The 13,447-nt window shown below is 39.4% G+C and overlaps 1 protein-coding gene across 1 annotated transcript; it reads right to left on the bottom strand.

Annotated features, from left to right (window-relative positions):
• Nucleotides 1-4,742: 4,742 nt before the first annotated feature.
• Nucleotides 4,743-10,795, bottom strand: LOC113020918 (lipopolysaccharide-induced tumor necrosis factor-alpha factor homolog). The gene is made up of 5 exons (XM_026165239.2): nucleotides 10,261-10,795; nucleotides 6,947-7,187; nucleotides 6,687-6,728; nucleotides 5,481-5,625; nucleotides 4,743-5,367 (listed from the first exon to the last, which is right to left on the bottom strand). Exons 2-5 carry the CDS (start codon nucleotides 7,164-7,166, stop codon nucleotides 5,262-5,264), a joined length of 513 nt encoding a protein of 170 aa, XP_026021024.1. The 5' UTR covers nucleotides 7,167-7,187; nucleotides 10,261-10,795; the 3' UTR covers nucleotides 4,743-5,261.
• Nucleotides 10,796-13,447: the final 2,652 nt, after the last annotated feature.

The following is a 13,447-nucleotide window of genomic DNA, read 5'->3' as shown; positions in this document are numbered from 1 at the left end:
ATTATTCTATTGCTGTTGTTGTTTTTTTTATATCCTTCAATACCAATTTTTCAAACATGTTAGATAATGGATTTGCATCTATATTAGTTTCATACATTAGTTAGAATAGAGTCATCTCCAACAGTCATTCACTGGATTAGAAAGAATGAAAGAAAGAAATAACTATATGGATGACATTTTCACTCTTGGGCCAGCACGGTGGCATGGTGGTTAACACTGTTGCCACACAGCAAGAAGGTCCACCATCTGGTTGGTGCCTTTCAGTAGGGTTTGAGGTTGGACTTCCTTTATTTTACTCATCTATTAGATCATCCTAGCTTCTGAAGTAAAAATACTTGTTAAGTATTTTTGTCTGAGTTTGTTATTTATAGAGAAAGACTACAATATTCTGATTCAGGACTCTCCAAGCCTTCACTGAAGAAAGACAACCTATAGAAGTTAAAGTTGTACACAAAATTTGTTTTTCCATTTGATTTTTTTTAAGTCATCCGTGTGACTGTTCATAATCTAATTGTACATTTAGCTGAGCTAAATTATGTATGGGACTCCCTTAGTACTCACTGAGTACATCATACATCAAATTTAATGAAGTCCTTTTGTGTGGGATTGCATCTCCCCCCATGCTCTTATCTGCTTAACTCTACTTTTGTCAAATAAAGACTCCGAAACAAAAACCCTTAAATTATCTTCAGCTGACTGAATATGGTTTCAGGGAAACCAGAGAGGTGGTTCAGGCACAAGGATGTCTCCTGGGGGGGTGTTCTGGGTTTGTCCCACTGGGAGGAAGCCTGGGGGCAGAACCAGGACACGGTGGAGAGATTGCTGCGTAGCACGTCCGATAGGCTCATCTACAGAGACGTCACTGCAATGGGTCATTTTATAGTGTACAGAGGAGAGAGTCTAGTGGGAATGAACAAATTCTACTTTTAAACAGTTCATCAGTGAAAAATCATACAGGGTAAAAGCACTGGAAGGTTTCATAGGTAAACATATACCGATTTTTGCCATAATGTGGCACAGTGAGACTTTATTCATGTATGAAATACACGCGCTTGATTAAATCACACTCAGAATTAACACATGCTTTAAAAGAGACAATATCCCAAAACGTTGCATCCACCAAGAAGTGAGTGGTCGCTCTTCTTCATAAAAGAGGGTCAACGAGTCAACAAGTCAGTGAAGCTGGACTTGGGTCCAGCTCGGGTCCAGGAAAAATTCAGGCTCTAGAGCTCATTTTTATCAGGTAAGTAATTCTTTGAGCACTGGAGATTATTCTCTTTGTCGCTGTTCAGAGAAGAAGAATTATTATGTTAAAGCCTAATAATCAGAATTTTATGGTTAGATTTAGATGAAAGTTGTGTACTGTAAAAGAGAAATGTTTAGCTGTTACGGTAAATAAGTCACCTTATCAGCGGAGACCATAAGGCAGTTGGTATTGTGATTCAATAAACTGAGGCTTAAATAAGGCTGTTTCCTAAAAGTACAAATAGATAAGTCAGTGAAACTGAACTCCAAACTGAAAATCAGTGTCACGCCAGCACTTCACTCGCCCTGAATAACTGATCCTGAATCAGCATGACCTTGTTCCACTTTGACCTTGAGTGGTTCTCTCTCTCTCTCCCAGTCACCATCTACTGTGTGTGTGTGTGTGTGTGTGTGTGTGTGTGTGTGTGTGTGTGTGTGTGTGTGTGTGTGTGTGTGTGTGTGTGTGTGTTTCTTCTGCTTATTTGCAGGAGTGGAGATAAGTCTCTTGTAGCAGAGTTTCTCAAGTTTATATGTCTTCTAAAAACCACAACCTGCTTTATCGTCCCATCTCCGGCTCCTTCCTGCTGGATCACCCTGTTGCCGCACCAACCCGACTTAGCTCTTCCATCCACCACTTCTGGTTTCCACTTGCCTGCAGTCAGCCTGTGGCCTATTTACTGAAACTGTGAAACATCCTTTCTCAGTCAATCAGGCCGACTCTGTTATTTGTTTTAGGAAATTGCTAAAAACTAATTTTTATATATATTTGATCATTTTTGGCCTTAGTTTGCAATCATGTATGTGTGTATGCATGTATGTTGGAATGAATGTTTGTCATTATGGCTGATTACATGTCTGTATGTTTTAACATGTACACTTATTTTCAATCTCTGGCTTTTATTTGAACTGTTAAGCACCTGTAATTCTGTTTTGAAAAGTGCCATATAAATGAAGTTACAATAATAACAACAACAACAACAACAACAATAATAATAATAATACTGCCTCCTCACTTTTTTTTAAACATATTTCCCTTTAGTCTCTAGCACAGTGTAGATTGATGACAGGGGAGAAGGCTCTGATAGGGTGGGTGAGGTCTGCAATGATACAGTTGATAATAAATCTGTTAGGATGACATTTGAGCACCTATACTGTGCAAAGTCATTGCTTATTACTAAAAGGCCAGCCAAGGCTGATAGAGAAACCCATATGCTGACTAGTTTCATCACAGCTTAGCTAAACACTTACAGCGCATGAAATACAAACTTGGTTCAAAACTGGCACGTACTGTTTTCGGGAAGTTTTCCTGAGGAGCTGCGTTGGCCAGAGCTCGGCTGATCGTTCTGCCTCGTAAAGCATCATCAACCGAGTTGATGAGGCTGGACTTTCCAGAACCAGTGGGTCCATAAAGAAGAATTCTGAGATACTGGATCTCACTGTTATGAGGCTGGTATGTATTTATGTACTGTAGATCATTCTCTTTTCTATTTGTGGAAGAACATTTGCGGTGTTAAAGCCAAATAAGCTAGTGATGCAGATACTTTATAGTTACAGTACAGACGCAGTTCAGAACAAGGGTAATGGTGACTGATTGTAGAAGGTAATCATTTGTAGTTTTAGTCCATGAAGCCAAAAAGCAAACACTGAACATCAGCACACATTCATCTTCATTCTAGTTTCCGCCATTCATTTTCTAAATCTAACAAAATACATAAAGAACATTAACTGTGCAATGTTTCCCAGTTGTTTTTGTAAAGCTTAAACTTGATTCTCCGTTTTAAACGTCTTACTCTTAGAAGACAAGGAGTCATCAGGTTGAGAGCTCTGTCCTCCCATAGCTACAACAAAGCACAATATTACAGCACCTACACCTACATAGGCACAAATATTCTTTTCGAAAAGGGCCGCTGGCAACATCTCCACAACATGTAGACCAACTAATGCTACTAACCCTCATCTCCAGGCAGAAAAACATGCAACACTAAAGAGAAGTAACTAGTTACATCCATTATAGATGGTTTCAATGTCATAAAAATTAATTAATTAAAACTAATTAAGCTCAAGAAAAAAACAGGAAGTTGTACTGAACATTTTTCAGCCTCCTTACCTCAAACAATGTACCAGGGGAAACTACTCAGCTGTGTATGCCTTTTGCTTCTCTCTAAAATAAATGTTTGAGCTGCTCTTTTTTTGTTGACAACTACACAGAAAGATTTTCTATTTTCATGTCACATTTTATTTAAAATGTATTTTCCCTTATCTTCCTCCATGTGCTTTACATGTTGTCACAACACACCCTGGGATTCTCTCTCTACAGCATCCAGCATGCCGTGGGATTATATCTAAAACTTTCACAAGGTTTTGTGTGTGTGTGTGTGTGTGTGTGTGTGTGTGTGTGTGTGTGTGTGTGTGTGTGTGTGTGTGTGTGTGTGTGTGTGTGTGTGTGTGTGTGTGTGTGTGTCGACCTTAAGCTCCCTACATTTCTGCACAGTATCTTAGCTATTCTGTGACTGCACTCTTCTGGACAGAGACCTCCAGTGTTGTACCTGGAATCTACTGGAGCCATTGGAGGACTTACAGCTCGCAATGCTCATATTACCACTAGAACTACTTCAGATGGTTCTAGCTGGTGTTTTCTCTGGGGTGGAATGATTGTACATAACAAACCTTTGAATTTTTTAAGTTATTAATTACTTTAATGACTTTACAAAACAAGACAAAAACTGATAACTGCAAGCTCGACTTAAATTTGCAGCTGCCCACATGGACAAGTTTACCACAGTGTTTGTCAAACACAGCGGTGGTAGCATCATGCTCAGGCTTTTTGCTGCCTGTGGTAGTGATACATTGTAGATTGAAGACAAAGTAGATTGATTAACAAAGAAGGAAGACAACCTCAACTTCACCTCAAATCAACAGTTGAAACTTGGATCTTCCAAGGACATTGATCCCAGACACAAGCCAACATTGTTTTTGAAATGGATAAAAAAGGCTGACATTAAACTTCTGGAATGTTCTTCCCAAAGCCCCGACCTAAGCCAACCTTTTTAGAAACGAACAAGTTTATCTGAACTCCTCCAATTCTGGTCAAATTAGCAGAATTATTCCAGAAGCTTGTTGATGACATGGGGATAAACATTTAAAAAAATATGTCAGAAGCTGAAGAACTACATGAAGAACAACAAAAAACAAATAATCAAAATGAAAATTCCTTGGCTTTGTAACCCTAGCCCTTTTCTCACAAGTTAATTAAAAAATTTAACATACCTTCAAACGAAAGTGCAAAATTGAAAATCAGTTAATTAGTTAATCTGTTTGTTTATTCATTAATCGTGTGTGTTGTGTGTCAGACAGACACTTAATCACACAGTCAAACCGCAGTCAAACAAAACAAAATCATGTTGTTTTTTCAGGATGATTCCAACATCAGATCAATGATGAAATTAGCCTCCTAACCACACTCATTTATCTGTGCATTTAATTACCACAAAACAATATTCCAAGGATATTCCTTTATTGTCCGAGTTTTGCTGGTTACACAGAAATAATTTGGAAATAAGTTTAAGAGTTTGGGTGTCTAAGTAATTCAAAGCGCATTAGAAGTATTGCAATACAAAACTAGGTATACTAAGAGAAAACAAACAATAAAGATGATACATATAAAATATCGTGTAATCAGTGGCATAAAATTATATGATAAAAACATACAAAGAAGTTTATGAAAAAAATATAATCTATTAGTATTTACAGATTTAATTTTTGTATTTGTAATGTTACAAATGTATCTGGTGTATAAACTCAATATTTATTTATCTCAAAATAATATCATGTCTAAATACAGAATTACAGCATGAGCAACCGCCCAGATTCACATCTGAGCAAAGGAGAAAAACTCATAACTACAACATGCACCTGATAAAAGTATTTATTGGTATGTTGTTTGGCTTGAATCTCTTGATTTACAAATCTTCCACTGATTTCTGTCATAGTCAAGTGGGTAAGAGTCATCAAAAGATTCACATTCGCTTATAAACGTAGATGACTCTGCCACAGGATGAACAGTGGTGCTCCACATCTTGACAGGAATCAACGCAGAATGGGATACAGCAGCAAAGAAAGCACCTGTAGGTGGAAAAAAGCACTTGTAATGTTAAGGTTTTCTTAAGATCAAATATGTGTCTCAGCTCTTTTAGAGTTTTAGCTTGAAAATCCTCTACCTAAATGGTTGTATTTACCCAAAGAAGACGAGGCCTCCACAAATAGCCCACGTCAGCAGGCCCGGGGTGTGTTGTGTCCTGGTGATCACTGCCTGGTGGCAGTGAGGACACACAGTTTGTCCAGGAACATCTTGTAGCCTCGGTGTTACTACAATGTTAGTCACTGAGGAACAGAAATGTGTAAAACACAGAATAAAGGTGTTTATTCCTATTATTTCTATTAACCTTTGTTTCCATTTTAAAATTCAAAGCACAGTCGAGCTTCATAGACTGGCTTTAAACTGACTATCAAACTGGCAGTGAGGATCTCATGTCTGTTGCATCTTGCAGCAGACATTTGCAAGATGCAGGCTGATGACCAGAACTCTCCTGCAAAGGAAAACCAAACAACCCTCAAAACTTCCATAAGGAGCCACCTTATGTTGATTGATCTCAAGCCAACTTCCTGCAGCTGGCCTGCTCCTATTACTTAACTATAACCAAACCCAGTGTGGTTTCAAATCATTCGTCAAGTGTGTGACCCTTCACTTGCATTACTTAAGTCAGTGGAAATGTGTTCCCCATCCTTTCCTTGTATCAACAGCTAAGACTCGACATCACCACTGGAGGGTGCAAGTAGCAAGCAGTAGTGGTTGCAGTAGTAAGTTGTGGGTGGAAAGGGGCTTTTTTTTCAAAGCCTTTCTGTTGTCTTGTATTTTAAAGTAATGAGCCATTCAAGCACTAAGGTTTCTAGTAGCAGATGTCCAGCACAGCATAGACCAGTAATATAGTCTAGAAGTAGAAGACTACTGGTATTAGTAGTAGTATATAACTGTACAACTGTGACATAGTTAATGTTTTACATGTGTTTAACACACAAATGTGGCTTTGGAGTGAATTCTTATGCATCTATTTCAAAAGGCAGGACTCAGGATGTGACTGCACATGGGGTGAACTCTGAACAATTGCTTTTCCCTGTAGAGAGGCTACAAACAAGCCTATTCTTCAGATCAGTTTGATATGAGACCAAGAATTTCAGCCAGTGTCTACAGAGGCAGCTCTGTTCACTTTACACGCTGGAGCAGATGCACATTCATTTTTTTTAACAGCTTTTTAACAGCTGTGAGAAGTTACACTTTAACCTTTTAATGTTTTTATTTTCCCATGATGCATATTTGCATGCAAGAGTTCTGAGAAATCATACAAAGACACGTAGGTGTACTTTACAGGATCAGGTTGCCTCACCTGTTGTGACAGGTGCACCCGGTGCAGGAGCAAAGACACCGCCTGTTAAACAAAGTACACAAGTCATCACAACAGGGACGAATATACATACGTAAATAAGTACTTTACTATACTGTTTGAAGAGAACTGTCACTCTATAATTTATCTCTTTAATCTTTAATCTCTTTCATTTGTGTATTTAAGCAAACACATAACAACAAAGGTTTATTAGAATATTTTGGTATAAAAAGCAGGAATAATTTGTGAGTGCAGACACAGACCTGGCTGATATCCTGGAGGAGAAGGTGCTGGCTGAGGGTACATCCCTGGTTGAGGGTACGTCCCTGGTTGAGGGTACGTCCCTGGTTGAGGATACGTCCCTGGCTGAGGATACGTCCCTGGCTGAGGATACGTCCCTGGCTGAGGCATTCCTTGTCCATAGTCCAAGGGTGGGCCGGGGTAAGGTGGAGCTGATTCCTGTGGTGGATATCCTTTTTCCATCTTCAGAAATGTAAACTGAAACTGAATAAGTACAAATAAAAACTTAAGACGTATTGATCTAAGTTTTCTGGCACTGCAACACAGTATTTGAGATTTGTGTCACTTTCAATGAGTGACGAGGAACTTGTAATTTGCTTTGTCCAATGCAAACAGGAGGCAAAATATTAATTGCATTTGTTTATTCAAAGGTTTGTGTGTGACAACCAGTTATATGGTTTCAGAGGAAACATTAGCAGATGTTGGTGTGAGCTAAAGCTTTTTAAAAGCTAACCACAGCATCACATAAATATTTCCAGTGGTTGATATCCTTCTAATGGTTTATGAGGTTAGTATCTGACTATTGCTCAGATACTGAGCTCATTACCCAGTGTAGCACAAAAAATATGTTAAGAGGCCCTCCAATCTGTAACCACAAGTATTCAACTCAACTCAACACAATTGCAGTGGCTTAGATACGTAGACAGAAATCCAAGATTCACACTCTTTTGGGGGCGGGGGGGGGGGGTTGTAGTTTTTCTGCAGTTTATATTATAAATATTTAATATTTAATATAATGCTAGATCCGCCCCTGCACAGTTACCAGCCGTCAGCTACGTAGAAAAGGATCCTGGTGTAGAAAGTAATATTAAATAAATTCGAACTACAGCTTATCAAGGTTAAACGTGCTGCTGTTGTTCAGCCGCTGGTTTCCTCTTTCTGGCACGAAGTGGGCCAAAAACAAGCAAGAGAGACGAACTTGCGACAGAAAAGCCGATCAGCTGATCATTGATCAGTTTCATGAGTGAGGTAGCAGCAGGAAGGGGAGGGAGAGAGAAGAGGCAGTCGCTCCATATATCGTTGTTAAGCTTAACGCGGGAATGCTTTACAAACATTCAGAGATGAACTTACACACTTGCTCTACTTCTCTCTGGGATCACTTCCTCGGAGATGAAATGCTGGTTTGGTAGTGAGGCTACAAATACACACAGCCTCTATCACGTGAGCACACTGCTCCCACGTGCTACGGTTATGAGCTGAGTCACGCCAGTGTTGCAAGTTTTGTGAGGTGCTTTTTTGATATTTAAAGGATCGGATTACATTCTTTATTTCTCTCCGATATCCGATCCAGTAATGTAGGTCAGTATCGGACCGATACGTAATATCGGATCGGTCCATCTCTAGTTGAAACTTATCATAGTAACTCCTGAAAAAAAGATTAAGTAAAATTGTGGTTCTGTATGAAAAGTAACTGCCCCATTAACCTAACAAATGGTTGTGCCGCCCTTGGCAGCAGGAACTGCAATCAAGCATTTGAGATAACCTGAACTGAGTCTTTTACAGCACTGTGGAGAAATTTTGGCCCACTCTTCTAAGCACAATTGTTTTAATTTAGCCTCATTGGAAGGTTTCTAAAATGAATAGCCTGTTTAGGCCACACCAAAGGATCTCAACTCAACAAAGTCTGGACTTTGACTAGACTGGGCAATAATCTTTATTGTCTAGAGCTTCAGCCTATGAGCTGAACTGGAAATTCTCCTTTAGGATTTTCTGGTAGAGAGCAGAATTCGTGTTTCCATCAATTACAGCAAGTCCTTCTGATGCAGAAAAACAGCCTCACACCACCACACTACCACCAACAAGTTTGACTCTTAGTGTGAAATATGATATTTCCCATAAGTCTCGAGGATCATCAACATGTTTCTTGGCAAATCTGAGACGAGACTTCATGTTCTTTTTGGTCAGGAGAGGTTTTCTCCTTGAACTCTCCCATGGATGCCATTTTTACCCTATCTCTTTCTTATTGTTGAATCATGAACTCTGACTTTAACTGAGCTGAGTGAAGCCAGCAGTTCTTTAGATGCTGTGCTAGGTTATTTTGTGACCTCCTGGATGAGTCTTCAATGCACTCAACCACTCCTGGGAAGGTTCACCACTGTTCCAAGTTTTCTCTGTTTGTGAAAAATGGTTCCAAAGTCTTCAAGCCTTAGAAATTGCTTTGTAACCCAGACTGAAAGATGACTGTTTCATGGCACGATGTGTTGCTTTTTGAGGGGTTTTAGCCTATTTCACATCATCAGACAGCTTTATTCATACAGGCGCAGGTAGTTTTGAAGAACTTTATTCCCTTTATAAACAAAGTCATTACTTTAAAAGTTATATCTGTCTAATATTAAAATGTGTTTAATGATCTGAAACATGTAAATGTGACAAATATGCACAAAAATAAGAAATCAGGAAGTGGGTAAATACTTTTCCATAGCACTGTATATATAGCGCAGTCATCTGAAGTACTAATAACAAAGAAATACTCTCTCCAACATAAGCAAATACCTTAATGATAAAAAAGTAATATTTACTAAGTGTTATTCAAGGGTTCAAGTAAAGTGGCTCCAAAAATGTTCTTCCTGAATGTTACAATTTTATATAAAATACTATGAAAAAAACTCAACTAAGACGGGTTGCTCATATAGTTGGTGTGGGGTTTTGTTGTTGTTGTTGTTGTTTTTTGTGGTTTTAACTTCGACAGTGTTTTGTATTTTAAAAATTAAATCTTAATCCACATCTACACAGAGCTGAAATGAACTGAAGTACCAAACAGGAAAGTAACAATAACGAAGCTATGCTACTGTGTAACACATTTACTTAGTTTGTGAGACATGATGCAATCTGGTTTGAATGCACTTTACTCAGTTTGAGTCCTGTTGTACATTGACTACAGATTACTGGTCTTAGTCTCTTTTTATAATACAGAGCCTACATTGTGTACCGTGGGCTGGTCAGTGTGGTAGGAAAGAGGCCCAGTCAGTCCAACCAAGCCTTTCTGTATCTTGCTCTAAATCCATCCTAAATCAATTACAGAGAGCTACAAACCACTTAAACTAATGAGGCGCTGTCATTCCCCTGAGCACACCCTGTGCACCTCATCCAGTTTTGTTTGAATGTTCTTTCTGAATAAGCGTTAGTGTTGATGAAGCTATGAAGCATAACTACAGAAGAAATACCTTTTTTTCCATTTCTGTTCTACAAAAGTACATAACAAAACAGGCTGTCTAACTATGAACCAGGAAGAAACTCATCCTTATTTGACAGCAAACGTAAAACAACATTAACTTACCTCTTATCTCACCAAAAAAAAGTTTTTTCCTGGAGCTCTCTGTCAGTGCCTGAAGGGGAAACACAGTAAAACCACAACAGGAAGGTCCATACAGAGTACCGATGGACACGACTGCTACAAAATCTTGTAAACCAACGGAGAAGAAGCGTATTTCCTCAGTCAGCTTTGGAAGGCTTTTGAGCTGTGGATCTGTTAGTCTTCACTCTCTGTTTCCCCGTTCGCTCCCTCCTCCCCTCATATGTAACTGGGTGTGTCAGAAGAAGAAGAAATGAAGAAAAGCATTTCCCTGTTCGCTCAGTTATTGTTTAAACAACCCATAAAAAGCACAGCCATAAGATATATGTGAGCACAAATATGAAAAGACAGGGAGAGTGTGTCCCGCTGCTGAGAACAAAGTGTTCCTTGTTTACCACAATTCGTCTTATCAGTTTTAGCCTGTGTCTACAGCCCTGCCTACGTGTTTAAAAAAACTACGCACGCATAGAGTCCGATAACAGCATGAATCATCTCACTTAACATCTGGAGATCAAGAAACAAGATTTATTTTCATGTGAACCGTTTTTGTTTTGTTATTTTCTTAGACTTTGGTAGTGTAAACCAATCAATGCATGGTACAGCTTTTGGTTTCTGTATTCTTGTTTTTTTTTTGCCTACATCTGTGGTTTCCTGTGGTTTTGACTTCCTCAGTGAACTCAGTAAATGAAAACTTATGTGGCCATATTTTCTTTCACATCCAGCCTTGCTCTTTAGAAGCACAATGAGAAAACTGAATTTCGTAAGGACATTCTCAGTCTTCCAAAACAGTTTGAATGTGCTGACAAAAATGTGCTCAACCAGATTTACAATACAAGAAATAATGTTGTACTGAATAATAGAATAGCAGCTATATAAATGCCTGCTATTCTATTATATATCCACTTTCCTCTCAGGTGCTACGTGCTTTTACATGAATATTTGTTTCTCATTTCCTGCATGAGTGTTGTACGTTTACTTCCACATTTTTGTGATTGCTTCCATTTGCCCTCTAAACACATCACTTTGACACACCAAGGTCTTGCGATATTCAGGAAAGGACACTGAGAGGTTCACGGGACTGTTACAATACCATTACTCATCACTTCTGGAAGACACTGCAGTGTCCGAGTATGAGTGCAGCCGGCCTGACCAGTGTCTGCTTTCAATTTACGACCACTAGAGGTCAGCGTAATTCCAGTGTTGCAACACTGTTTTTTATTTCCTCTAAACTTAGGGAGCAGTTCAAGCATCCTTCAGACTGGAGAGTGCGCCAGCACACAAAGAGTATCTCAAGCATCCGGTAATTGCAACATAGATTGGTATTTCTTGGGAATCAATTCCAGGCTTAAAACTAGTGTGATATCAGGCTTTAATATAAGAAATGTTCCTGTTTCGTGCCATCAGACAGCACTAGATTGCTTTAAGCAGAACAATGATTGTTCATTGACCATAAACAAAGGTTTGCATACTGTAGACTGTATTATATGCTAATCTTGAAGTCCATCCATTCATTTCCTTCATTACTCAGGGCCACAGGTGAGCTGGAACCTATCCTAGCTGTTGGAGAGTAAAAGGCGGGGTACACCCTGCACAGGGCACCAGTCTGTTACAGGGCTAACACATAGAGACAGCCAAGCTTTCAAGCTCACATTTACATATGATCCATTTACAATGGTCATACAAATATATATTCATAAAGTAACAAAGGAGTAAACATTTGCTTTTTTTAAAAAAAGAAAAAAAGTGCGAGGAGCCAGACATGTATAGGACAATCTAATCTAGCGCTACTGGTCTGAATGTTAGTGATGTGCAACACCACTAATTTCCTTTCCGATCCGATACCAAGTAAAATTCAGGGTGGTATCGACGATACTGATCCGATACCGATACTTTGTACAAAAACTTATTTTATTTATTGTATCTCAAGTTATAGCGTCATAATGATTACAGGACATCAGATTACTTGTTCTTATCACTTAATAATGCAGAATTCATCATATAGAAATAAAAAACTTGAATTTGTGCACTATTTGAACACCTTGCCTGCCTGCAGCACTAAAGGACTCCGTGAGAGACGTGTGTCTCACCCTAGCAGCACCTGTCTCTGTCCACTCCTCCTCTTCAGTTCGCCTCAACATACGCTCGTCATGTTCTGTGATATGATTTACTCTGAGGTGTTTGACAAATTTGTGGTGTTGCCACAACACCTCACTTTCTTGCAAACCACGTCTGTGGATGTAAAATACGCACATAACTCCAGTTACGCTCAGTCATTGTTCTGAGTGCGCACGCCAGAGGCTGCGACACATTTATACAGCCGTATTTCGCACATGACTAGTAGTAGTAGTTCCTTCTAATGTAGACAATCCGAATGAAATAGGTTCTTCCCACTGTGTTCCTGTTAATGATAAACTACAAATTTACCCGAAATTACTAAAATATCGATATTTTACTGTGAGAATCGATTCTAGAACATACAGTGGCTTGCAAAAGTATTCACCCCCCTTGAACTTTTCCACATTTTGTCACATTACAGCCACAAATATGAATCAATTTTATTGGATTTCCACGTGAAAGACCAACACAAAGTGGTGTACACGTGAGAAGTGGAATGAAAATTATACATGACACAAAAAAAAGATTTCCTAAGCCTTGAACATCCCACGGAGCACTGTTCAAGCGATCATTCAGAAATGGAAGGAGTATGGCACAACTGTAAACCTACCAAGACAAGGCCGTCCACCTAAACTCACAGGCCGAACAAGGAGAGCGCTGATCAGACATGCAGCCAAGAGGCCCATGGTGACTCTGGACGAGCTGCAGAGATCTACAGCTCAGGTGGGGGAATCTGTCCATAGGACAACTATTAGTCGGGCACTGCACAAAGTTGGCCTTTATGGAAGAGTGGCAAGAAGAAAGCCATTGTTAACAGAAAACCATAAGAAGTCCTGTTTGCAGTTTGCCACAAGCCATGTGGGGGACACAGCAAACATGTGGAAGAAGGTGCTCTGGTCAGATGAGACCAAAATGGAACTTTTTGGCCAAAATGCAAAACGCTATGTGTGGCGGAAAACTAACACTGCACATCACTCTGAACACACCATCCCCACTGTCAAACATGGTGGTGGCAGCATCATGCTCTGGGGGTGCTTCTCTTCAGCAGGGAAAGGGA

This window comes from Astatotilapia calliptera, chromosome 4, assembly GCF_964374335.1.
Source record: "Astatotilapia calliptera chromosome 4, fAstCal68.1, whole genome shotgun sequence".
Taxonomy (NCBI): domain Eukaryota; kingdom Metazoa; phylum Chordata; class Actinopteri; order Cichliformes; family Cichlidae; genus Astatotilapia; species Astatotilapia calliptera.
The sequence above is the reverse complement of the archived record's forward strand: the minus strand, read 5'-3'. Positions and strand labels throughout refer to the sequence as shown.